At 36.1% G+C, this 25405-nt stretch overlaps 1 protein-coding gene across 8 annotated transcripts in view; it reads right to left on the bottom strand.

Moving 5' to 3' along the window:
- The window catches only part of SMARCA1 (SNF2 related chromatin remodeling ATPase 1), a 265313-nt gene that overhangs the window by 192829 nt on the left and 47079 nt on the right, over window positions 1-25405 (bottom strand). For 2 of the 8 annotated variants that reach the window (XM_031027442.2, XM_031027457.2), the window contains 6 exons: window positions 23668-23790; window positions 21196-21328; window positions 17917-18035; window positions 17592-17804; window positions 3745-3886; window positions 1929-2670 (listed from right to left, as the gene is read on the bottom strand). In XM_031027442.2, coding sequence (XP_030883302.2) covers window positions 3752-3886; window positions 17592-17804; window positions 17917-18035; window positions 21196-21328; window positions 23668-23790 — 723 coding nt within the window. In that variant the 3' untranslated portion in view covers window positions 1929-2670; window positions 3745-3751. Of the gene's footprint in view, window positions 1-1928; window positions 2740-3744; window positions 3887-17591; window positions 17805-17916; window positions 18036-21195; window positions 21329-23667; window positions 23791-25405 lie in introns of those variants that run through there. The other 6 variants (XM_006727341.3, XM_006727342.3, XM_081808280.1 and 3 more) reach the window with 4 other exon arrangements.

The raw sequence follows: 25405 nt of genomic DNA, 5'->3' as shown, positions 1-25405 counted from the left end.
TGTATTATTTGAACTGTGCTATCAGCTGGTGTTCACTGTATGGGTCTCCTTTGTAGGCTATGTTCAACAACAATGCTGTACATAATCTAAGACGAGGAATAGCGTAGGTGGTGAATTTTTCACTAAATATGGTGGGTTCTTCAAGTTAATGTCCTGGATAAAACCATTTCACAAGTTTCTGAGGATGACACCAGAGGTATTTATTGAACATCTTGAAGAGCTGAATTTCACTTCTCTTTGGTCCAAGAAAGTCTCATAAGAGCCATGATATGGATCAGGAAAATGGCCCCATGAAAAGGCTGGAAGAACTTACCTGCAGATTTTCTCCCCTAAAGCAGATAGTCACATACAGCTTAACTATTAACCCCTCTGGGTTAACAGAGAAAGAGCAAGCAGAGATTGTCAAATTTCCATGAAAGAAGTTTAAAGATCCTAATTGTACTGCTCCCACCGTGAATTTAATTGCTAAGAAAAGAAATGCTGAACTCATTGATCAGAGTCTAGGACCCTCACTGTTTTTCAGTACACAAAACTTGGGGGTTTCAGTAGAACCCTCTCAGGTATCATTTTCTCTAGCCCAGGTAACTACAGCGTTTAAATCTCATTGAGTAGAAAATTCCAAGATTTTATTTTGGGCTTAACAGCTCTGGATTGAAGTTTGGAGCCAAAGTACCAGCTACTGAAGTGTTACTTTGCTCACTTCACCTCTTTGTGGACCTTACAGAAAGGGTAGTTAAGTCAAGGACAGATTTGGGTATCTCTTGGTCCCTTGACCTAGTATCATCCTGACTTCATCACTTAATAGCACCTCAATTTCACCCCAACTTCCAACAGAGTACAAGACTCTAAGTTCTAAGAGTAGAAACAGTAAAAGGAATCCAATCAGGAGCATGGCAGTAAGAAATATGAAATCTAGACAATGAATGAAGACTTGGAAGAGTCCAGCAGACAGTGGACTGTCATTCTAGATTGATTCCTAGGTGTCAGAACCCCTATGAAAAGACTGAGGGTGTGAATTTCACGGATACCCAAGTTTTGCCGGTGACAGAATCAGATAGGAAATGCAAAGGATTTTGGTAGGGGGAGGGAGCAACCCTTTAGTGATCCAAACCTTGTTTTGATAACTAAAATCACTTTCCTGCATTCCCAACTTTGCTTATTTGCTATGTGTTTCACACTAGATTCCAATCCATTTTTCCCTGTTCCCTTATAACCTGACCTTGATTCTGATTGATCACATGCTAACAGTTCCATGTGTTCCACGGGTTCTTTCCTGAGCCAACAGGCCTGGCAGCAGAGGCAGTAATGTAAAACATTCCACTTGTTCCCCTACATTTGCCAGCCGTCTTTCACATACACAGGACCATGTGACTACTTTGGGACGATGAAATATAAATGGATGGGACATGTGTCACTTCTGGGCCTAGGTAACGAAGAACCTACATGAGATTCTTCAGCCTTTCTCCTACAGCAGCAGCTGAAAAGGCCACATGTTCCAGATGGTACAGCGACAGTAAAAAACATTGGAGCCTCAGTCAGCCTGGAACCTTGAGTGACTGTGTGGAACAGGTCCCCTCCCATTCTCATATCCTTCTGACCTGCATGGAATCTATAGTGTGAGCAAGAAATAAACTCTTGGTGTATAAAAACCTCTGACACTTTGAGATTGTTTGTTATCTGAGCATAATTGTATTCCTACAGAAGCCAGACCCCCTTCTTCTACATGCATAGCACTTATTTTGTACTCTTAACTTAGTTGTTAATAAATCTACATGTTATACCCAGACTCCTCTCAACTGTCTCTACGGGACAGAAGATCACTCACAAGTCAGCAAGCAAAGCTTTAACTTGCAACCAAATACACAGTAGTGAGCAATGCAATTCAATAAACACAACTATTTTTCTACTGCACAAAACACAGGAAATAATTAAATTTCTTATAGACATTTCTTTATTATATTTTCCCACTTGAATATTTAGAGAATAATTTAAATGTAATGCATACTGACAGCAAGCACAGTATCAAATATTAGGGTTTTTTTTTTTATATTTTTCTGTTCTCACCCTTTATTCCTTCAGGAAAAAAATATTTAGATGACCTCAAAAGAAACAATTATTATGCTAATCACAGTATGCAGTAACACATACAAGCCCATACTCAATAGAAAAGAAAGCAACAAAGAAGTGAAAAAGTCTTTCTCCTCAAATCATTTTAATTCATTTTTCCACAGCCATATAAATTTAAAGTATGAAACAACAATAATACAGCTATAGAATCTAGGTTCTCTTTCAAAGCAGCGGCATATAAAACATAGAAAAGCTAAAACCTCAGCACAAGCTTCAAAAGAACAAGGACTGAGAGGATTTTGATGAAGACATGAAATGCACAAAATACAGTACACAAAAATACTAGAATGCATAAAATATAAAGCTACACATTTCAGGTAGAAAGCATTGTAAAATATATAAAATATGCAAGAAATCAAAACCAAAGAGATTTTTCTTAGAGTACCATGAATACACTGGAACTGGCAATTAGCATTTGAAGATGGGAACAAGAAAATAGCAGTTTCCCATTTAAAACTTTATTTCTAGGCTTTAGGATTTCACCTTCTTGACATCCTTCTTTCCAGAGCTCTCAGTAGCTGACTCTGCTTTTCTTTTCTGTGACTAAAATGGAAACAGATTTAATGTTCTGCTCCAATATGCACATTTTTAAATGGCCCAACAATGTTAAATCTAGGATGTAAATGCATTAAAAAAAAATTTTAACATGAATATTCACTTAAATGTTATACTCACAGTTAACGTTCTATATAGCCCAACAAAATATATAACCCAATGTAAAATAACCTTCAAAGATTTTTTTTTTAAGAAAAGACATAAAATACCCAGCAAAAATAGTCAGCAAATGTCTACTTACACATGGTACTATAAATGTACTCTCAAAGAACTACTTAAAGTTTTCTGGCAAAATGCTATTTATGAATGTATTATTTTTTAAAACTGTATGATAGATATTAAAATACCATATTTCATATATTCTATGATGCACATTTCTTTTTCACTTTAGCATCTCTGAAATCAGGATGCATCTTACAATTGATGACAAATTAGTTACTTGGCAGCAGTTTTACTTAATGATACATAAAATAATGCTGTGTCTTACAATAGGAAGCATCTTAGACTTGATGAAATATGGTAGTTTACTTAACCACACTCAAATAATATGATCTATTAAAGAATATTTTAAATTGTAGCTATACAAGGCAACCTGACTAGATTAAAATCAAGTCATCTTATTATTCAATAGTTAATTTATTACCAAGTAAACCAAGTAAAGCTTTGCTGTCTGCTCAAAGTTCTCATTTGTACTCATAGTTCAACAAAGATCAGAAAACTTATTTGATCAAATCAGAACTCCCAGTTTCAACCTCAGCCCCATCCCATCCCCCCCCACCCCTCTCCTACTCCCCCACGACAACCAGAGTCTCAATTCAAAGGATTTTACTTGCATTATACTTCTGCTTAAAGTCATGAGGAATTTTTTTTAAAATACTGAGCCCTGTTACTAGGGAGTTCCTAACCATATGTTCTACAGACAAATAGGGAATGCAGTTGTAGTGTATTCTTTTTCTGTCAAAAACAAATTAGCACTTCATAAAAACAGTTTTTATAATAGATATCATGTGGCATTAAACATAATATAGGCATTTTAATTATGTAAAAAAAAATGAGATCTACCTAAAAGTTAGGAAAATGCTGAAAATTTTACCATTGGAGTTTTAGTTGCCCGTTTCTTCTTTTCTGCTCTCTCTCTTTCCTCAATTTCCATATTTTCTTTCTCAATCAATGAAATTAGAGTATTACAGCGTCTCTGGAATTCCTAAACCAAATAATAAAAGACTTTTAATTTCTGCAACTGAGGCATAATCTTTAAAAAATAGTAATTATTTAATGGTATCATATCTGAAGTACAGAATTTCTAAAGTTGATGTACTTCAGAACAATATTCATACAGGATAGTAACAGATTCCACCAAAAAGATGGGGAGGGGGTAAATGTCATTCAATTGGTGAACGGGTAAACAAACGGTGGTCCATCCATACCATGAAATGCTATTCAGCAACAGAAAGGAAAGAACTATTGGTAAACACAACAACCTGGATGAACCTGAAGTGAATTACGCTGAGTGAAAACAGCCAATCTCAAAAGGTTATATACCATATTGTTCCATTTATAGAACATTCTTGAAATGACAAAAGTTTAGGAATAGAGCACTTATCAATGGTGTCCAGGAGCTAGCAAAGGGGGGAGAGTGCGTGTGACTATAAAGAGCTTGCATAAGGGAGTCTTGTGGTGCTGATTACACAAATCTACATGTGATAAAACTGCACTGAACCACACACACACACACACACACACACACACAAAGTGCATGTTTAACCAATGAAATCCAAATAAGCTGTATGGTTGTACTAATATGGATTTCCTGATTATGACCCTGTAATACAGTTATGCAAGGTGTTACCACTGGTTAAAACTTGGTGAAGGGTGAATGGAACCTTCCTATACATTTCTTTATAACTTCCTGTGAATCATTTCAAAGTAAAAAGGTAACAAAAATCATATAAACAAAAAAGGGAGGAAAGTCTTATTGCCAAAATAAGTTTTGGAAGTATTCAGGTTACAAATGTCACACAGATTTCTTTACTCCAGGGCTTCTCAGAGACTTAAGTTCCTGATGAGCACTGTCAAGCACTAGGTGGGAGATGTAGGATGCAAGCAGTTCCCAAAGCTATTCAACCAGCAGAAATCTCTTCTCACAGGATGTCTTGCAGGATTAGAGTTCTGAGGAGCCTATCTCAGGAAACGCTGCTGTATTTGTTAATGCAAAGCAAACAATAGCTGAAAAGACTTTGCATTAACCTTGCCGTTACCTATATTTCACTGCCAGCAAATCAATGCATCCAAACTATAAACGGTTTTTATGAATGTATGGTGAGTATTAAACATATGATTCATTAATACAGGTACTCATACATATTAACGCTGTAATACTTAGCTGTATTTAAAGGAAATCATAGATAAATAACATTTTAAAGTATAATTCCTTTTCTATATAAGCAAAAATGTCTGATACATACAAAATAGCTAAACACACAAATGAAAATGCAGGTGTATTGGCAATTAAGAACCCCAACAAAAATATGGTCAAAATATAAGAACAGAAAACTCACAGAAAATTAAAACATCCAAATATTTTTAAATTTTTCACTGAAACTAATGATCAAAGAAATGCAAAGTAAAACGTCATCTTTATCAAATTGCCAGTGATATGTGCATGCGTGTGTATGTGGTGTAAAGATCCAGTATTGGCAATAAGATGGGGATATAGGAGGGGGGGCATGACTGGGAGGCTCAGTCGGTTAAGTGCCTGCCTTCGGCTCACGTCATGATCCCAGGGTCCTGGGATCGAGTCCCACATCGGGCTCCTTGCTCAGCAGAGAGCCTGCTTCTCCCTCCGCCTGCCGCTCCCCCTGCTTGTGCTCTCTCTCTCTCTCATTCATGCACACACGTGCGCGCACGCACTCTCTCTCAAATTTTTTTTTTTTTAAAGATTTTATTTATTTATTTGAGAGAGAATGAAAGACAGAGAGCATGAGAGGGAGGAGGGTCAGAGGGAGAAGCAGACTCCCCGCCGAGCAGGGAGCCCGATGCGGGACTCGATGCGGGACTCGATCCCGGGACTCCAGGACCATGACCCGAGCCGAAGGCAGTCGCTTAACCAACTGAGCCACCCAGGCGCCTCTCTCTCAAATTTTTTAAAAAAGGAAAAGTTTAGGGTGCCTGGGTGGCTCAGATGGTTAAGCGTCTGCCTTCGGCTCAGGTCATGATCCCAGGGTCCTGGGATCGAGTCCCGCATCGGGCTCCCTGCTCCTTGGGAGCCTGCTTCTCCCTCTGCCTCTCTCTCTCTGTGTCTCTCATGAATAAATAAATAAAATCTTTAAAAAAAAAAAAAAGGAAGTTTAAAATCTACATTAAAAAAAAAAAGATGGGATACGGGAACTCTCATTCACTGATGATGGGATGCCAACGTTACTACCTGTTACAGACTGCATTGCACCCCCCCCCCAAATTCATATGCTTCCCGCAATGTGACTGTGTTTGAAGATAAAGCCTTTAAGGAGGTAATTAAGCTTAAATGAGGTTGTAAGGGTGGGGCTCTAATCCAACAGGACGGGTGTTCTTGTAAGAGGAGGAGGAGACACCAAGAGGTACCTCTCTCCACACTCGTACAGAGAAAAGGCCATGTGAGAACACAGTGAGAAGGCACCATCTACAAGCCAGGGAGAAAGACCTCACCACAAACCAACGCTGCTGGCACTGTGAGCTTGGGCTTCCAGTCTCCACAACTGTGAAGAACTTCTGTTAAAGCCCCCCCCATTTGTGGTACTCTGTTATGGCATCCCAAACAGACTACTACACTACACTTTTCAGGGCACCTGGCTGGCTCGGTTGGTGCAGCATGCGATTCTCCATGTTGGGCTGTGGGTTTGAGCCCCACCTTGGGTGTGGAGGTTACGTAAAAATAAAAATCTTTAAAAAAACACACTATACCTTTCTAGAAAGCAATTTGGGAATATCAATGAAGCATTTTAAAAATTTCCTCTTTTGAACTAACAATTCCACTCCTAGAAATTTAATGTAAGGAAATAAGAGATGTATACCAAAATTTACAGAAGAATGTTTGGAGAAGTCTTATTTTCAGCAGGGAAATACTGAGAACTAAATTTCTGATCATGTGAAAGTGGAGGGGCACCTGGGTGCTCAGTCGGTTAAGCATGTGCCTTTGGCTCAGGCCTAGATCCCAGGGTCCCAGGATTGAGTCCTGCCCGTGTTGCGCTCCCTGCTCAGCTTCTCCCTCTCTCTCTCTCTGCTCCTCCCCACACTCGTGCTCTCTCTTGCTCTCTCGCTCACTCTCTCTCTTAAATAAAATCTTTTAAAAAAAAAAGAAAACAGAATACACAGACACATCTTACTGTATACATGTATACAGAAAAACAGCTGAAAGAATAGTAACTACAGCAGTATGAGTGGTCAGGAGCAGCTAGCTCTGAAAAGAGGACCAATGCTAACTTTTATTTTCATTTTCATGCTAGACTGTTTTCCAAATTTTCTGCAATGAACATTTAGGTCCTGGGCAACCTGTAACGCTTTTAAGAAATGGCAAATGGTTTTAACTTTCCAAATACAAGCCAGAAAAATGACATACAACATAGGAAATGATACATACAGAAAGATTATCAACTATCCAAGCATTTCCTATTCCTAAAAATTCAAGCCCAAAAGGAAAACCAAAGATAGTCTCTACCCAGAAAAACAAATCCTCCTTAATGTTTTAAAAATACTACTATTTATTAGAAATAACCTTACAAAGCACTGGCACATTCAGATTTCTCCCACATCCCCAATTACCCAAAGTTAAATAATTTAGGAAAAAGAACATCTTTACTTACCAAAACAATAGTGGTATCTTTAATATGCAGACCAAATACTCTTCATAGCTTCACCCAATAACACACATACAAATTAAACAGCATGTTATTCAATTTATCTATTATAAAAAGGACTAAGTTGACCCTGATGAGATTTGATTGTTGGTTTCTAGGGAGACTATTAGATAGAGTCTTTATGTGAGGCTGATTCTTGACTCATTAAGCTGTACCCTCTGGCTGTTACTATTCTCAATAAGTACTAGTTGCCAGTGACTGCAGATATCTTCAGATACATGTTCATGGTTCATATGGGTGATTCAGGGGGAAAAAACTAATCCTTTTGAGACTGTCTCATATGCAGGGAAGTAGAATATCTCCAAATGATTATAAATAGACTGTATAGTAAGTTCTTACCTTCATTCCTTTTAACATGCCACTAACTACTCCAGACACAGAAAAATACCCTCAAGAGAAAGGCACCAAGGAATGGAAGAGTGTGGATGTTACCTTCTTAGCATAGGTAATGTCACTTTCTCTACAGATACCAACCCCATTTTTAATTCCATGCTTAAGCACTGCCTAACTAAACAGATGGTATCATAAACAGAACACTAGCTAAAAACAGAAATTACAAAGCAAAAGGCCAGATTATCAATAAAATGGTGAATCACTTTTTGATTAACTATGAAAAATTTCATAATATCAAAAGCACCTTCATCTTACATGATTTCTCCTTTCACATCCATATTCTCCTAAATTCTTGTACGTCTTTATATTCTTATTTTCCTGGGGTTACAGGGAATGTGTCTTGTGGTCTCTGTGTCCACAATTCTGTGGTCTAATTATCTTTTACCATTTCCCAATGCTGGATTTAGGAATGAAGTTGGAGCGAGAAAAACAGCACACAAGAGGAAGAGAGAGGATGCAAAAACAATAAAATACCGAAGACAGTAAGAAAATGACAAACGGAGGGGTGCCTGGGTGGCTCAGTCAGTTGAGCGTCTGACTCTTGGTTTCAGCTCATGATCTCAGGGTCATGAGTTCAAGCCCTGCATCGGGCTCCAAGCTCAGCATGGAGTCTCCTTGAGATTCTCTACCTCTCCCTCTGCCCTTCCTTCCCCCTGCTCTCTCTCCCTCTCATTCTCTCTAAAATAAATCAATAAATTTTCAAAAAAAATAAAAGAAAATGACAAAAAACTGGTGTTAGTATCTGTGGCAAAAAAAAAAAAAAGTATTGTGTTTATACATGTGTGGGAGATACTGGATTTTTAAAAAGTTAAACAAATTTCTTCAGGGCAGGACTTCTCAGAGCTTTTAGTACACTAATGTAGATTGGAAATGTCAAGGGCAAGACAGTATCAGCATTTCCCAAATCTATTTGAACACAGAACCTATGTTCTGCATATCACAGATTTTCATATCCTAGAACAACATTTGGTCGAAACCAACTTGGGAAATGCTATGCAGGGTAAGAGTGATAAAGCTAAGTTTGGATCAAAGGACAAAGGACCTAGACACTAACAGTGAAGAACTTAGGAATTTTACTTAATTTAGCTGACAAAAGGATCTTATTAATGGATTTTTGAGCAGAAGTGGTGTAATCAAATGTGTATTTTGTACTCAGAAATCTTCCCTTGATACAGACTTTCAGTGGTGTGAGTTCATAAAATCACAGACTCTCAAGATTAGAAAGGATCTTTAAAAATCATTCAAGTTGATGCTGAATCCATTCTACTAGGTCTTTGCTAGTTAGTTGTCTGGCCTGTCTGAATTCTTCCACCAATGGGACTACCAACAGACTACCTCCCAAGGTTGTGTATTCTACATTTGGACAAGTTAAAAATGTTCCCTAATGCAGTGCTGCCTTATATTTCCCACAATGTGTTCTAGGTCTAATTCTTGTAGACATAGAGAACAAGCGGATTCCCTCTTCTGTAGGACAATCCTTCAAATACTCCAAGGCAGCTCTCACGCCTCCACCACAATCACCACCAGACCTCCCAAACACCTCCCTTTTAGGCTAAAGAGCCTCTCCCTTTATCCATCCTTCATTTCACACTTTTCTTAAAGGACTGTATAGCACTTATATCTACCATTGGTTATATAATTTCTTTCTTTCCTTTCTACCTTTCTTACAGTCTTTTAACCAGAGAGCACATCTTTTCTGTGAAGAGCCAGATAGTATGTGTTTTTGTCTTTGCAGACCGCACAGTCTCTGTCACAACTACTCAGCTCTGTGGTTGTAGCAAGACAGCAGCTGTAGACAATACATAAATGAATGTGTTTATGGGCTGTGTTCCCATAAAACCTTACTTACAGATAATAAAATTTGAATTCTGTATCATTTTCACATGTCACAAAATAGCTTTTTAATTTTCTTCCAACCATCTGAAAATGTAAAAATAATTCTTGGCTTATAAGTCATAGAAAAACAGGTCGGGATGGGGGGCTATGGTTTGGCAATCCCCGTTTTAAACTATAGTCTTTAGATTTACTTTAAACAAATTATGCTGACTCGGTTTTCCATACCTTTCTAATGGTTTGTGATTCTATTCAATGCAAAGTCACCCAAGTTTCAACTTTTGAATACTAGGATACATATCTCTACCTTTATTTAATAAATGATGAAATGTTTGCAATGAGCAGCACTGCCCCTTACTGTGCGATGAATATCAATCATGCCAGGCACCAAGTTCAAATATCCTTTGCCCCAATACTCAGCTTCAAAGCATCAATTCAAAAGGCACAGAAAGCATCAGTAGACTTGAAGTGACTTATTCAAAGAGATTAAAGAGGCTCCACATTACATTTCCTATGTACTAAAATCCTAGACACTAAGCCTACCTAAGTCTGAATGACAGAAGGTCTGTGCCTGTTACAGTTCAAAGTCAAAAGCAGGTGAATGAACAAGAGCAAAAAAAACCAAATAAATAAATTGCACTGCACATTTGTGCCTCTAAATCTGTAGGTAGTTCTATATAGTCAGAATTTTCTTCTATAGTTCTTAGTAAAACAAAATGGGTGTTTTTCTCCTTTGCTCTTTTATTAACTCCCTATACTTTACTTCCAGAATCAATACCTTCAACCGTACATTCTGTGGTATATTTTCCAAGTTCTTTGTCACTTTTGAACCTCTATCATACTTTAAAAAAGCAACAGCATTCTATATTAGAATCTCAGGGCCCAAGCATACCGACAGTTAAATGGGAGATAATACTCCAATAAATATATCCTATATTTCTCAAATAAGTATCAAACATTATGATACTTTTAGTTAACTGCTGCCATTTACACACATCATTATTTACAAAATGTTATTGTCCTCTCTTCGCAAGATAACACCTAAGTAAAAATACATAAAATGGACTCCTGTTAGTGCATTTATCATATTTCAGATTGTTAGAATGGTTCAGTCTTAAATCCAATACTATAGTTGCTAATAAAACACATGATATTTATAACAGGCTATTCAAACTTATGAAAAAATAAAAGCTTCAGGGATGACAGCCAAATAAAGTCTATCATTAGAAAAAGGTAGGTGAAAAGAAAAGAAACACTTGCTGCTAGATTTCTTTATTTTCTACCCAAATCTGATACAACCGTAGGAGTTTATGGGATAGAAGCCAACTGAAGTACAAAAGTTCCATGCTCATTTATTCACTGAATACCTACTTTGTGCAAGGTGCTATGCTGGTCCTTTTAGATATAACTAATTGCACTTGAATGTTAAGAGAACAGCAGTTTAAAAAAAATAAAAAAGACTCTGGGGCAGATGGTGATACATTAGCCAAGGGGTAAGGAAAAAAAAATGGAGGAACAGAGGAAAGATAGAGATATAAATTTGGGAATTATCAGCCTATGTGGTAACTGAGATAGACATTTGCCCACTTCCACAGAACAGTATTTCTAAAATGTAAATCTGATCACTGTCACTGCCCTATTAAAGTCTTTCCATGACTCCCCCCATTTCCTATAGACTAATGACAGAAGACCCTGTACGGCAGACAAGGCCCTTCATAATTTGGCAGCCAGCTATTTACTCATCTTCCAATACTTCCCTACTCACACCCTACCATACTAACCTACTCGCAATTTCTGAATATGCTGTGCTTGTTTATACCCTTGCATATGCTGTTTCCACAACCCAGAATGTAGTCCCATGGCCAACTCCTAGTTTTTTAAGACTTAGATCCAAGAAGGACCTCTTCTGGGAAGCCGTTCCTCTAACGTAACCCTCAAGGCAAAATTAAGCACTACCTCTCCTATACGTGCCTCTGTATAGAACCTTTTTTAAAATTAAGGCAGAAAAGGAACATTTTAGTCTTTCAGATATATGAAGAACTATACCCCTATGAGCATAAATACATTTTGTTTTTAATATTTTAATAATACTATAGTCAAGAAGAACCCATCAATATATTTTACAGTTTACCAATTTTACCAACAGTGTATTAATTCCTATTTTCACATTTCATTGTAATGCTCTAAGATATCAATATTAGCTATTATCACACAATTAAGTACTATTATATAAAATAAAAAGTCACAAGCAGCACTCTGCATGAAATTTCCTAGACTATACTGCATAAGCAACAAAAGTGTCATTGCAACTACAGAATAAGTTGGAAGTTTTTGAATTTGACTTTCATTTTTCTAAATTATCTATTAAAAAAATCCTAATTGGACAGATAATTTATAAAATATCCTGTACAGGGGCGCCTGGGTGGCTCAGTCGGTTAAGCGTCTGCCTTCAGCTCAGGTCAGGATCCCAGGGTCCTGGGATCGGGCCCCGCATCGGGCTCCCTGCTCAGCTGGGGGCCTGCTTCTCCTTCTCCTCCCCTCTTGTGCTCTCTCTAGCTATCTCTGTCACTATCTCTCTCTCTCTCAAATAAATAAATAAAATCTTAAAAAAATAAAATAAAATAAAATAAAATATCCTGTACCAAACTAATAACCTAATTAACATTTACTATCACTGATAAATCTATAAAAAGGAAGCAAGCTAATAAAAAGCTATAGCAATATTTTCTAAAAAGTATTTTTTTCTCCAATTCTAATCAGGAATGTCATTGTCTTAATTTTAAATAAGGAACATTTTCATTAATAATAAAGTTGTGATTTGAAAACAAACAGTAATAACGTGGAATTTTTATTACATTGTATAAAACAGTATGCAATTCTTTCTGAGATGCTATCAGAAAAATTCATTTAACTACCTAAGGCAGGGTAATTGTAAACAACTCATTACTAATACTTTGATTCAACTCCAAGCTGCATGGCTACAGGCAATGCACACACAGCTTCTTGAGGTGGCTGAGAGAGGAAAGAAAAAACCTCCTCAGAGAGGCTAAAAGGCAAGAATGCTTTTTGACTAAAATTAAGACTTAAAGCAACCCTGCAAAGGATGCTATAAATGGTTCTATCAAGAAATGTTCTTTATCTCAGAAAGTTCAATTCTGCCTTTTCTCCTATAAGTCCTTAAAAGGACCTAAGCAGGTCTAAAGAATTACTGATTAAACTTTGGGTATTTTCCACATGTCCTTTCCTGTAAACTTGAATAACGTGCTACATCTTTTGAATCTTGATTCTTCTCAAATCTCCCAGTCACGTTAAGTCTGTCACTAAATGAATGGAGATAATACCCTGATATTCATTCCCTAAAAGGAATGGTAAAAAAATTAGTGAGCTAATATTAGTAAACAGATTGGCAAGTATTACATAAAGGATACTATATAAACACATAGTATTATCATTTCCTCTTACAGTCACTTGGTAAAGGTCCTTTTAATTCTGATCATCTTTGAATGTCCTAAGACTAAGACCCCATTATAAGATGTTTTCCTTTTTTTTTTAAAAGATTTTATTTATTTATTTGAGAGAGAGAGAATGAGAGAGAGCACAGGAGAGGGGTTGGGGTCAGAGGGAGAAGCAGACTCCCTGCCGAGCAGGGAGCCCAATGCGGGACTCAGTCCCGGGACTCCAGGATCATGACCTGAGCGGAAGGCAGTCACTTAACCAACTGAGCCACCCAGGCACCCTATAAGATGTTTTTCTTAGCAGGAAAATGGTAAGGCAATTCACATGCTCTGAGCTTAAAAGTCTAAATTGATCATATCCTTCCTACTTGTTTATGTAGTTCAATAGCGACTGATTACTTACTTAAAGACCACACACGTTCTCAGAGAAAAAAATCATAATCTTTTTAGCACATAGAAATAGAACTAAAACTCATTTTCTCTTTTGTATAGCCAGCATTTTTAAATGGAGAAGAGACTCAGAAATCTTCATACTTTAGCTGAAGGCTTTCAAAGTCAGGCATATTTAGAAGTGGAGGTTCATGCCTTTAAGCACTTTAAGACTGTTACAAGTCAGAAGCCATGAATTCAGTACTTTGAGATGTCTGAGTAAAATATAACTACCAAGGTGTTCACTTTTCTGAGTATTTCACACTATTTATTGGTGTTTCTGGGAAAGAAGAATCACCTTTAAGCAAAACTATGTTTTTTAAAGATAGCTTCTTTAGTAAGCTAAGTTTAAAGTTTACTCATTAGGGGCACCTGGGTGGCTCAGTCGTTAAGCGTCTGCCTTCGGCTCAGGTCATGATCCCAGGGTCCTGGGATCGAGCCCCACATCGGGCTCCCTGCTCTGTGGGAAGCCTGCTTCTCCCTCTCCCATTCCCCCTGCTTGTGTTCCTGCTCTTGCTGTCTCTCTCTCTGTCAAATAAATAAATAAAATCTTTAAAAAAAAAAAATAAAGTTTACTCATTAATAAGATTTCAATTTGAACACAGTGACACACATAATGAATCAAATTACATCCTTCATAGTTCTAAGATAGGATTTTTCAATGAAACAAATTAATTTTGGAAAACACAACTGCCTTTTTCAAGAGAAAGTTCCTCTTCCTAGACTGTGCATGTGATTCACTATACAAGAACAATTATTTAAAATAAAAGGGCAAAGAGATCACCTAGAATTATTAATAATCCATTCCTTTAATTCCCTAATGATTGATAATGCCATGAAATATTCCAAAAAGACAGTCTAACTATATGCATGTTCTAAAATATATTACCTATACTCTAAATCCAGAAACATAAGCAAAAATTATCCACTAACTAGGAGGGAAATAAAAAAATATGATAGAAAAGTTAAATAAAAAACTTTGGATTAAAATATTTAAATATGAAATAAACTATTATATGTTCTTAAAGATTCTTTAGAAATCATAAATTCCACCTCCCAGAAGGACAGAGGTATCTTCGTTATTAACAGACAAAATAAAGGTTTCACTTCGCAATCATGTAATTAATTAGTTAATATCTGCTCTTTGGAAAATATACATTGGAGACTTAAATCTCTTGGTAAAGAAAGAAGTAAATGCTTTGTAGAAAGAAGATGGAGGAAAATAAGAATCTTTACAAGGGAGTTCAGAGACATCTAGTGGTTGATAATAATATACCGGGGTTTTTTTCTTAGAAAATAAAATAAGGTTATGTAGTTCTATAGCCATGCTTTTATTACAAGTAATGTAAGGTTTTTCTTGTACTTTTGAATCTGTTTCATCCTCTGCTTTAATTTAATGATTCTAGAAACTGAAAACAGCATTAAACTCTCAACCTTTTAAAAAATTAGTAAGGTATCACTGAAATAATACTCAAAATTCAGCAAATGTTCTATCACATAAAAGGACATTTATGATCTAAAACATGATTCACTGACCAATGCAGGTAGGCATTTGTCTTTTACAAGTCGTTGATGCTGCTCTACATTAGATCATTACACACATAAAACTCCAAATGGCTAAAATTTTTAAATTCATGGCTTTTGAAAGTTCTCTGCTAAACATGGTCATAGATGCACTGAGCTAGAAGACACCTTAAAAGGCCAACTAGCTCACTGCCAAAGTCTTCAGACACTCAAAATAGAATCTCATTTTCAAAGCTAATAGAAAAGCTATTTACATTGTTCTTCAATAATCTATTTCAATGATCCAAAGAACCCTGTCAAACAACTCTTTTCTATCTCAAACCTCAGCCTTTCATGCTACAGATTCTTATTTTTTATTTTTAATTCAACTCTTCCTACTATATCTTATTAACATATATACCTCTTCATATTCTTTTGTGTAAGCATAGCACTTTAAATTTATCCCTATTAATTGTCATGTTGTGAGATTCAGCCTGTCCATCATTCCAATTTCTCCAGTTCCTTCTGAATCCTGGCTTGATCCAAAGTATTTGCTAGCTCTCCAGCATTATGTATTCCATCAACTTGACAGGCACATTCTAATAGTCCATGAACACTCTAAATTTATGTTAAAGTTTTAATACGTATTTGATCTTATAAAGCATCTGCCAAAATTAGTGTCTTCCATATAGCAACTCAGATTTTTCTTTTCTTTTTATTCAGCTTGAACTGAAAATATAAAATGAATCAAACAAAATATTAAGCAGTTACACACCCCTATTCACACTTTAGGCCAAGAAAACATTTATGATAGATAGCAACTCCTTAAAAATGTCCATTGTTGGGGGCACCTGGGTGGCTCAGTTAAGCGTCCAACTCTTGATTTCAGCTCAGGTCCTGATCTCAGGGTTGTGGGATCCAGCCCCATGTCAGGTGCTGCGCTGGATGTGGAGCCTGCTTAAGATTCTCTCTCGCCCTCTCCCTCTGCCTCATTCTCGCCTCACCTCTCTCCCTCTCTAAAAAAATGTCCATTGTTTGAATTGTTAGTTTCTGGTGCTTTTAATTTTTAGGCTATATAAGTCTATTTTTGTCTTAATTACCTCAGCTGAGAAAAGACTGACAATGCTAACATTAAAAATGTGTTGCATTTAAAAAAGTGTTCAATATCAATTTGAACACTGTCAAGCAGCAGTAGAATTTAACAGGAACACAATTCACATTAGAAAGTAATGAAGTAAATTGCATGAAGCTAAAATATCTCTTCTACTGGGGCGCCTGAGTGGCTCAGTCGTTGGGCGTCTGCCTTCGACTCAGGTCATGATCCCAGGGTCCTGGATCGAGCCCCACGTCGGGCTCCCTGCTCAGCGGGAAGCCTGTTTCTCCCTCTCCCACTCCCCCTGCTTGTGTTCCCTCTCTCACTGTGTCTCTCTCTGTCAAATAAATAAATTAAAAATATTTTAAAAATAAAATATCTCTTCTACTTAATTATATTCTGTCGCATCATATTCTTTTAAAGATTCAACTTAGGCAACAATTCCTTCTCATTAAAAATAAATCCTTAAGTTATTCACGCAGTCTCAAGTATCACCTGCCCAATTACAAAGGGGGAAAGGTAACTTTAAAGTGGACAACTCTGGTGGTCATCAGATTAACCAAGTGATCAAACTTGGCATTACCAAGAGTGGGACAACCTATGTCAACGTGCCTCCTGATGTGATGTGATAGGAAGTACACATCACTTATGTCACATTCTTGCCCCAAATGCTTAACCTAAATCTAACAATGAGCAAATGAGATAAATGTGAGACATTCTACAAAACAATAAGCCCAAGCACCTTAAAAAAAGCCAGTCATAAAAAACAAAAAGAAAAAAAGTTGTAGATTCAAAGAGAAAGTTGTTGATTCTAAAGAGAATCAACAATCAAATGCAATATGTGCACTTTGCCTGGATCATCCCAGCACTTTGGGAACAACTGGACAATTTTGTACATGGACTGTATACTACATGACATTACTGAATCAATGTTAACATTTTCAGGGAGGATAAAGGTATTGTCGTTATGTAAGAAAAGGTCCTTATTTTTAGGAGATAAATGCTTAAGTATTTAGAGATGAACACTCATGATGTCTGCAACTTCCTTTAAATTGGCTCAGAAATCTCGATATGTAGATTTATGAATATCAGATACAGGTATGTGTTTCTGAATATAGATATGTTCCTGTATTTCTGAATGCAAAATATAGATACTATATGCATATATAGATTCTATGTATGCATGTACAAGTACTTATCTGGGCCGAGGGCAAAATGTTAACAATTAAAGAATCTAAATGAAGAATATATGATATTTGAAATTTTTCAAGATAAAAAGTTGAAGGAAATAAGTAAGTAAAGAATACATACCATGGCAGTTCTAGACTTGATAAACCAGTCAAATCTAAACTGAGGAGCATTCCGCACACACTGTCTTAATTCTTCATATACGTTTTCTCTATCAAAGCCCATTTTGTGTAACATACAAATCAAGAATCTGTCTTCTTCTTCAGTATAGTTCTTTCCTTTGCTGGTTCCATACTGAATACGCAATTGATGAAATGGAGCCTTGTATCTTGCAATCTGTAAATTAAAACAAAATAAACATTTTAACTAAATGTGCAATAAGTCAAAGCTAATCACCATGTCAAGTAAAACAATCTAATAATAATTTGAAAATTATGAAATATAGTACCTTGGCATCCAGGGCTTTCTTGATACTGATCCTTCGTTGAATTCTTGCTTCTCCACGTTCAATCTGAGCCATAATTTTCTCAATGTCCTGTAATTCATTGCAACGTTCCCAAAATACAGCTGAAAAACAGAATTATTACTTTTCAATAAATGTACTACTACCTTAAGCAAATGAATCTGAGGAGCTATAGAATAAAGAATTAAGATTCTTTAAGATAATAATAAAGAATAAAGAATTAACAGGACATGATGCAGTGAGCTTTATACTAATGTTTAAGACTAAGATTCAGATTCATAAATATATATATATATTCAATTATTAAATACCTCTTTTTATTTAAAAATAAGACCTCAACAAGAAGGTTTTAGGTTAGTGAATTCCTTTTCATGAAATATTACGGAATTTTTTTTTTAAGATTTTATTTATTTATTTGACAGAGACAGAGACAGCGAGAACAGGAACACAAGCAGGGGGAGTGGGAGAGGGAGAAAAGCAGGCTTCCCACGGAGCAGGGAGCCCGATGTGGGACTCGATCCCAGGACTCTGGGATCATGACCTGAGCCAAAGGCAGATGCTTAACGACTGAGCCAGCCAGGCACCCTGGAATTTTTAATCATCAATCCCAAATGACTAGAATTTCAAAAGATACTACAGACACTAATTTAAGCTATGCTTTCAATCAAATTTGATATAGAAGGGACCAAACACATAAAGTTAAACAGAAGAGAGGGTGGGCATATAAACTTAGAGAACATAGCTTCCCAGCATGCAAAAACAAAAACGAAACCCATTATCAACAGGTCATTCAAACTTCCTATGAAGCAGCAATTTCTACCAAAACTCTTCACTTTCGGAACCACTCACTAAACTTAGGTATTTCCAGTGACCTGTATCTTGTTTCTAAACTTACTTGAAACAGCCTTTTCTCTTAAAAGCAAAAAACAAAAAACCAACAAAGTCACCCAAATTTTATATGTAATCTAAATAATTTGGCTGTATTGTCACATGTTATGACTTCAGTGAAAGACCTTTTCATGGCATAGCCTACCTTCTCAAATTTTTCATTTTTAGAGCCTGTCATAAAAGGAATGTTAGTGCTCTCTGACTTTTATTTATTTCTGTGGGGGTGGGGTTTCAACAACAAACATTTATTTCTCACGGTTATGGAGGCTGGGAAGTCCCAAGATCAAGGTGCTGGCCGATTCCAAGTCCAGTGAGAGCCCACACCCTGGGTAATAGATGACCGTATTCCCAATGTGTCCTCACATGGTGGGAAGGGCAAGAGGGCTCTTTGGGATCTCTTTTATAAGGGCACTAATCCCATTCATGAGGGCTCTACCCTTATGACCTAATCACCTCCCAAAGCCCCCATCTGCTAATACCATCATGTTGGGGTTAGGATCTCAACATAGAAATTTGAGGGGGAAACATCCAGCCCATAGCACAAAATTGGTACATTAGCAGGCCATTTTCTTCTTTGCACTGGACATTAACCACCCCTCTCATCATCACATGAGGAATTGTCACTCTCTGCCTTTTATAAGCACCTCTGTTCATTTTTTCATTCTCTCACTTATTCACTCAACATATAAACGCCTGCTATGTATAATATACTCACAAATAGCCAATTGTATACATTTCTTCTTTTATTACAACCACTTACATAAAGCCATTCCAATCTCCCCACCCTCTGACATGGCCCCAATTAAGCTGTCCTGAGCTAGTCATGCCACCAGAACATCTGACACGGTATTTTTTTAATCACTTATTTTCTTTCAATTTCATCCACATTGATGCTATTTTGAAGAAAATTCTATTTCAGAAAACCTCTCTGCACAAAATCTCTCTTACACTCTTTTCATTCTATTCTTGCTGCTAGAATTTCTCTCTCTCTCATCTATTTTTTGCCCCCTCTGAGCCCCAAATGCCCTAAAACTTATGTGATAAAGCTTAAGAGTAATAGTAATGTTATGCTGGAATCAAGGAAAAGGAAGTTCATAAATTTGATATTACATGAAATAAAAACTCAATATAATCAGCTTCTAAATTCCCTGGTAATCACCAGAAACCCTTTCAGATTTCCAAAAGAAAAAGTGTCTTTTCCCTAATGAATCTGGATTTCTTCAAGCATTAACACTCTAGATAAATTAAAAGCTGTTCGTAACTTCTATCAATTTTTGGTGTATTTATTAGTATCATAATGTTTCCTCCGGGCTATTTTTCACTGCAAAAACAAAGAATTTCAGTTGTTAAGCTAAATAGGTTTTGAGAGGTTAGCATAGAAACCTAAAACTACTTCGTAATATTGCTTCTATAAGAAAAAATGCTTTATATTCTAAACAGCTCATATTCAACTAAATTTGAAAGTTCAACCTATTTGAAAGTTAGAAATTTGCTGTTCTACATATAGAAAACTTGCCAGGTAATTACCTATCTTTAATAAGACTTCTTTCAGAAGCCTGAGGTTGGATGTGCTGTGACATGGGAATTAGTATTAACTCTATATGCTTTAAAACCAAAGACACAGCTGAGTAAAAAAGGGAGATGATTCTAGAACCAATAAAAAGATTTATTCAACCAGTCTTTTTAGATCTATTCCAGCTTGCTCCGAGTTAATGGAATACATATGACCTGCCTGGAGTTGACTGGAACGCTGAGGGTGTCTGAGGATATAAAAGGGCCTGAGAGGAATTTTCTACTTCAAGGATGACCTAGAAAGACACTAATTCAATCCTCTGAACCTAAAGTCTCAGATTTGAATTGCCCAGAAGAGGACCAAATTCCAGAGATGGGAAAAGTGGGAAACTAATTTTGTCAATGCTCATTCAATAGCTACCCTTGTTTCATTAGGGCTTTACTTGGCTCTATTAGCTAACTACTAAGGACAATAGCAGTCCATTTAGATAAATCTTATAATCTTTTTTGTGGAAATACAATTATATTTTATACTTTCACCTACACTTTATTCATAAATGTTTAAAAGATCTCTGAACAGGGGCGCCTGGGTGGCTCAGTCATTAAGTGTCTGCCTTTGGCTCAGGTCATGGTCCCAGGGTCCTGGGATCGAGCCCCGCATCGGGCTCCCTGCTCCACAGGAAGCCTGCTTCTCCCTCTCCTGCTCCCCCTGCTTGTGTTCCCTCTCTCGCTGTGTCTCTCTCTGTCAAATAAATAAAATCTTGAAAAAAAAAGAAGATCTCTGAACAATGATACAATTAAAGTGACACTAAAGGAATGAATAAGGTTACAATTAAACACTATCTTTAAAGGTTATATACAAACCTGAATATTCCATGACCTCCTCAGGGGATTTGCCCTCCACCTCTCGAGCTATATTATCAATGTCATCTCTTCCATACTTCTCATTAGCTTTAATAAACTGGTTAAAATCTCGCTTAGTCCAGTTTGTGAATCCCTGTGAACAGAAATTAAGCATCATCAGTACAAGTTAAATTAGCAAACCCATTTATTGTTCGACTTATTTCTATACAATGATACATTAAAACAGTTTAAAAGACTTAAAGTATTCCTCCTTACAAAATCCCAGGTTTTTTTAGAATCAGAAGCTGAGTGTTATAAAAATAACTGCTCTTCTATCATGAAGAGAATATACTTTTGTCCAAGTACTACAAACAGATTTATAGTTCCAAGATATTGTGTAGTTTTTAATTCTGTATTTTATAGATGCCTACATTAAAATACAAATGTAAGGATATAAAAATGCTAATATAAATAATGAAGTCCTGATATTCCAGTACTTCAACAGTTTTTTTCAAAGATCTGTTCCCATGTAAATTAAGAAAGGAATGTGATTGCATTAGATCAAAAAACACAGAGGAAAAAATCAGAATGCAGAAAAAAATGTGTAGCTCTTTACATCATTCCAAACTATAGGTGACCCTTGAACAACATGTGTTTGAACTGTGTGGGCCCACTTAGAGATGGATTTTTTCAATAAATACTGTGCAGTGCTGTAAATGTATCTTCTCTCCCTTATGATCTTAATACCATTTTCTCTTCTCTACCTTATCTTATTGTAAGAATACAATATATGTAATTCATGTAATATACAAAATATGTGTTAATTGACTGTTTATGCTATCAGTAAGGCTTCCAGTCAACAGTAGGCTATTAGGTAAGTTTTGAGGAGAGTCAAAAGTTACAGGAAAATTTTCAGCTACATGGGGGGTCAGCACCCCTAACTCCCATGTTGTTCAAGGGTCAACTGTACTGTGAATAAATAATTTCTATTCAAAATTGTATTCATAAACAGAATTTCTATAAACAGAGTGTTATTGGTCCCACTCAATTTCTTTATTAAAAGATAGAACAGTTTAACCAGTCAATGTTTTAAATCTCTTTGGTATTATTAGTATGTCTGTGAAGTCACAAAACCAAGAATTTATTTTCTACTCCTTATATCCCAACCCATAACAATGTGATATCCCTGGCTGTTCAAGACTCTATCCCTAGCCTTTAGCTGATGAGGATGATTTCTGGTGACCCCACATTTTATATCTTTGCCATGATTTTTTAAAAAGATTAATTATTTAAGGCACCAGAGAAAGATGTTTAAAGATGAATTCAACTACTAGAAGGGGCAAAAAAATTGATTTTACTTTTAATTACAAACTAAAGCAATTCCTCAGTTGATACTGTATATTCACAGTATAGTATACATTCACCATATACTGCAAGCCAAGTAGCATTCTAAGACCATAACTTTATTTTTATGTTCAGGAAATAAATTATGAAAATAAAACATGAATAGTTAAATGTTTTATTTTATTCTGTGTTAAGTCCTAATATTCAGCCAACTGCAATTACATTTTCAAACTAAACTTTATGACTTTCAGGCATTTCGCTCAAAAACATGAATATAATTTATAAAAATTTATTCAGTAAAATTACACATCATAACAAAGAAAAGACCTACATAATAAATAAGATATAAATATAAAAACTATCTCTCAATAATTAATGTGGCAACTTTCCTAGCACTGTGCCTTGCATATTGCTCAAAAAAAATTGTTGAATAAATAAATCTTGCTGGCAACTTTCTATACTAAGGTGGTATCATACAGTACACGTTTATTATCTTGCAAAGGTCTTTCATGCTGCAACTTTTTTATCTTCTACGGATTATTCATCTTCTATAGATTATTTGTATATTGTTTCTACACTCAAAACTCATTAAAGCAACAATGACCAGAAAGCATTAATATTTTATTCAAATGAAAATGTTCCCTATTTAATAACTATTAGCTTTTAATTATACAATAATCACACCTTACAAAGTTTCAGAAATCTCTCACTTGTATTAAAGTTCTTCCTAAGACAGGATAAAAGGCATTTTGAGAATTATGAAATTATTCCATAAATAAAAGATTAGTAGAGTATAATTTCAGAGGACAGTTCACAATCAGTATAATAAATTTAAACTTTCAAGAATATGCTAGTAATTATTGCCTATCAGGATTCATACATGGATTAATATAACTGATAAAATATATGTCTTCATAGTAATAACTGACACTTATATTTTGCATTTATGTATTTTCTAGCATTTCCGAATGGGTGTATTCTACAAATGGGATGAAAAATAGGAATAGCTAATCTAAATGTATGTTTACAAAATAGCCTTGCGTGTTGTTGATGTGTCTAATCAGCTCATACAATAAAAGGTAAATGTGGCCTGTATTTTCTTTTTTCTACTAGTTAAGTAGAAACACTTAGCCACTTAAAATATTTTACTTGTGTAAGAAGTTTTTCTTTTTCTTCAGTCTCTTCTGGTGTAAGAGGTTCAGCTCCATCAATCTTTTTTTGCTCCTCTCTTTGAGCCACAGCTGGATTTGGAATATCAGGATTCCTTGGGACCTATAAATCAAGAAATGAATTATAAGTAAACTGTTGAGAAAAACTGATTGAGGGTGTATATACACATATCAATCTTAGAGTTATTTCAACAGTAAACAATATAAAGTCATACCAGATTGACACATGATCTTCTCCACATTCTTACTACCATGATATTATCAAAATAAAAACCATTCTTAAATGTGTTGCATGGTATTTTAGAGCTAAACCCCTTGCTAAATGCCACACTATATTCTAGATTTAATTATAACTGTGGAACAAAATACATCCTTATAATATTGTAATACAGGGTAGTAACAATAATATCATTATGCCAACATCAACATTATACAATAAAATCTCAAGCCCAGAAGAAACAAGTTTTGCAGTACAAAAGAGCCCATATTCACCTGGCAATATAGATCAGGGTAGAGAAGTGCAATGCACCTGAAGAATGCATTCAATGCTCTGATCAGGTCAAAATGCAAAAAGAAAAGGAGTGCTTTTACTGCCTGCCAGGGTATGGAAAGGGAGAGCATCTTCATATAAAATGCAAAGACTGGAAGAAGTGAGAGGATAATGAAGAACCAAAAAAAAAAAAAGAGAGAGAGAGAGAGAAAGAATATATATAAAAGGGGAAGGGTAGCAGAGCACACAAACAGCTATGATGGAACCTGCAGTCGAGAAAAATCTACAGTGGGGCACCTGGGTGGCTCAGTCGGTTAAGCGTCTGCCTTTGGCTCAGGTCATGATCTCAGGGTCCTGGGATTGAGCCCCACATCAGGCTCCCTGCTCAGCGGGGAGCCTGCTTCTCCCTCTCCCTCTGCCTGCTGCTCTGCCTATTTGTGCTCTATCTCTCTGTCAAATAAAAAACAAATCTAAAAAAAAAAAAAGAGAGAAAAAGCTACAGTAGCAGTGACCAACAGGAATTCTAGTGTTTTAGATACAGAACTACAAATACACTGACAACTGAGAAGAGAGCTCAAGTCCAAAAGACTGAGGACAGAAGCTCAGCTCTCCAAGGAAGTAAGCAGTCAGCCATTCACCTGTATCTCAAAGCTGTGGCCCCTATGTTCCATGTGTCACAGTGAACATAGACAACCAGTACAGTTCAGCAATATGGAGCAGCATTCATTGTATGGAGTGACAAACTAAGTCACTCAGGCCAAAGCCTCACACCATTTCTATGTGCACCTGCAGTAACACTGTAGCACGCTGATTTAAGATAGCAGGTACATAACATGTGTGGTACATTTGACAGCATTCCATTAAACATGAAAAGGGTTGACACTAAGCCTTCCACTGTTTGATATGCACACCTACCACAAACAACTCATTCCCTAGGGATATCAGATAGTCATGGGTTTACTACAATGTAATTATAATACATATCAGAGTACATTTTCCTAATTGTTATACATATTTCACAGTTTGAAACAATAAAATTGTAACTTGAAAATAAAAATTTTTTAAAACGATTGCATCCAATAGTTTTTTAAATATAAACCCTAATAACTGGGTTTAAAAGAATTACTGAAAAAACACGTTCATTTACAATCATCAGTACCACACAAATTAATAAGTACTGATTAAATGTCTATTATGTCCATAGCACTATGAGAGGTATTCACTGGAA

Source organism: Leptonychotes weddellii, chromosome X (assembly GCF_054177405.1).
Source record: "Leptonychotes weddellii isolate Sample4059 chromosome X, ASM5417740v2, whole genome shotgun sequence".
NCBI lineage: Eukaryota > Metazoa > Chordata > Mammalia > Carnivora > Phocidae > Leptonychotes > Leptonychotes weddellii.
The sequence above is the reverse complement of the archived record's forward strand: the minus strand, read 5'-3'. Positions and strand labels throughout refer to the sequence as shown.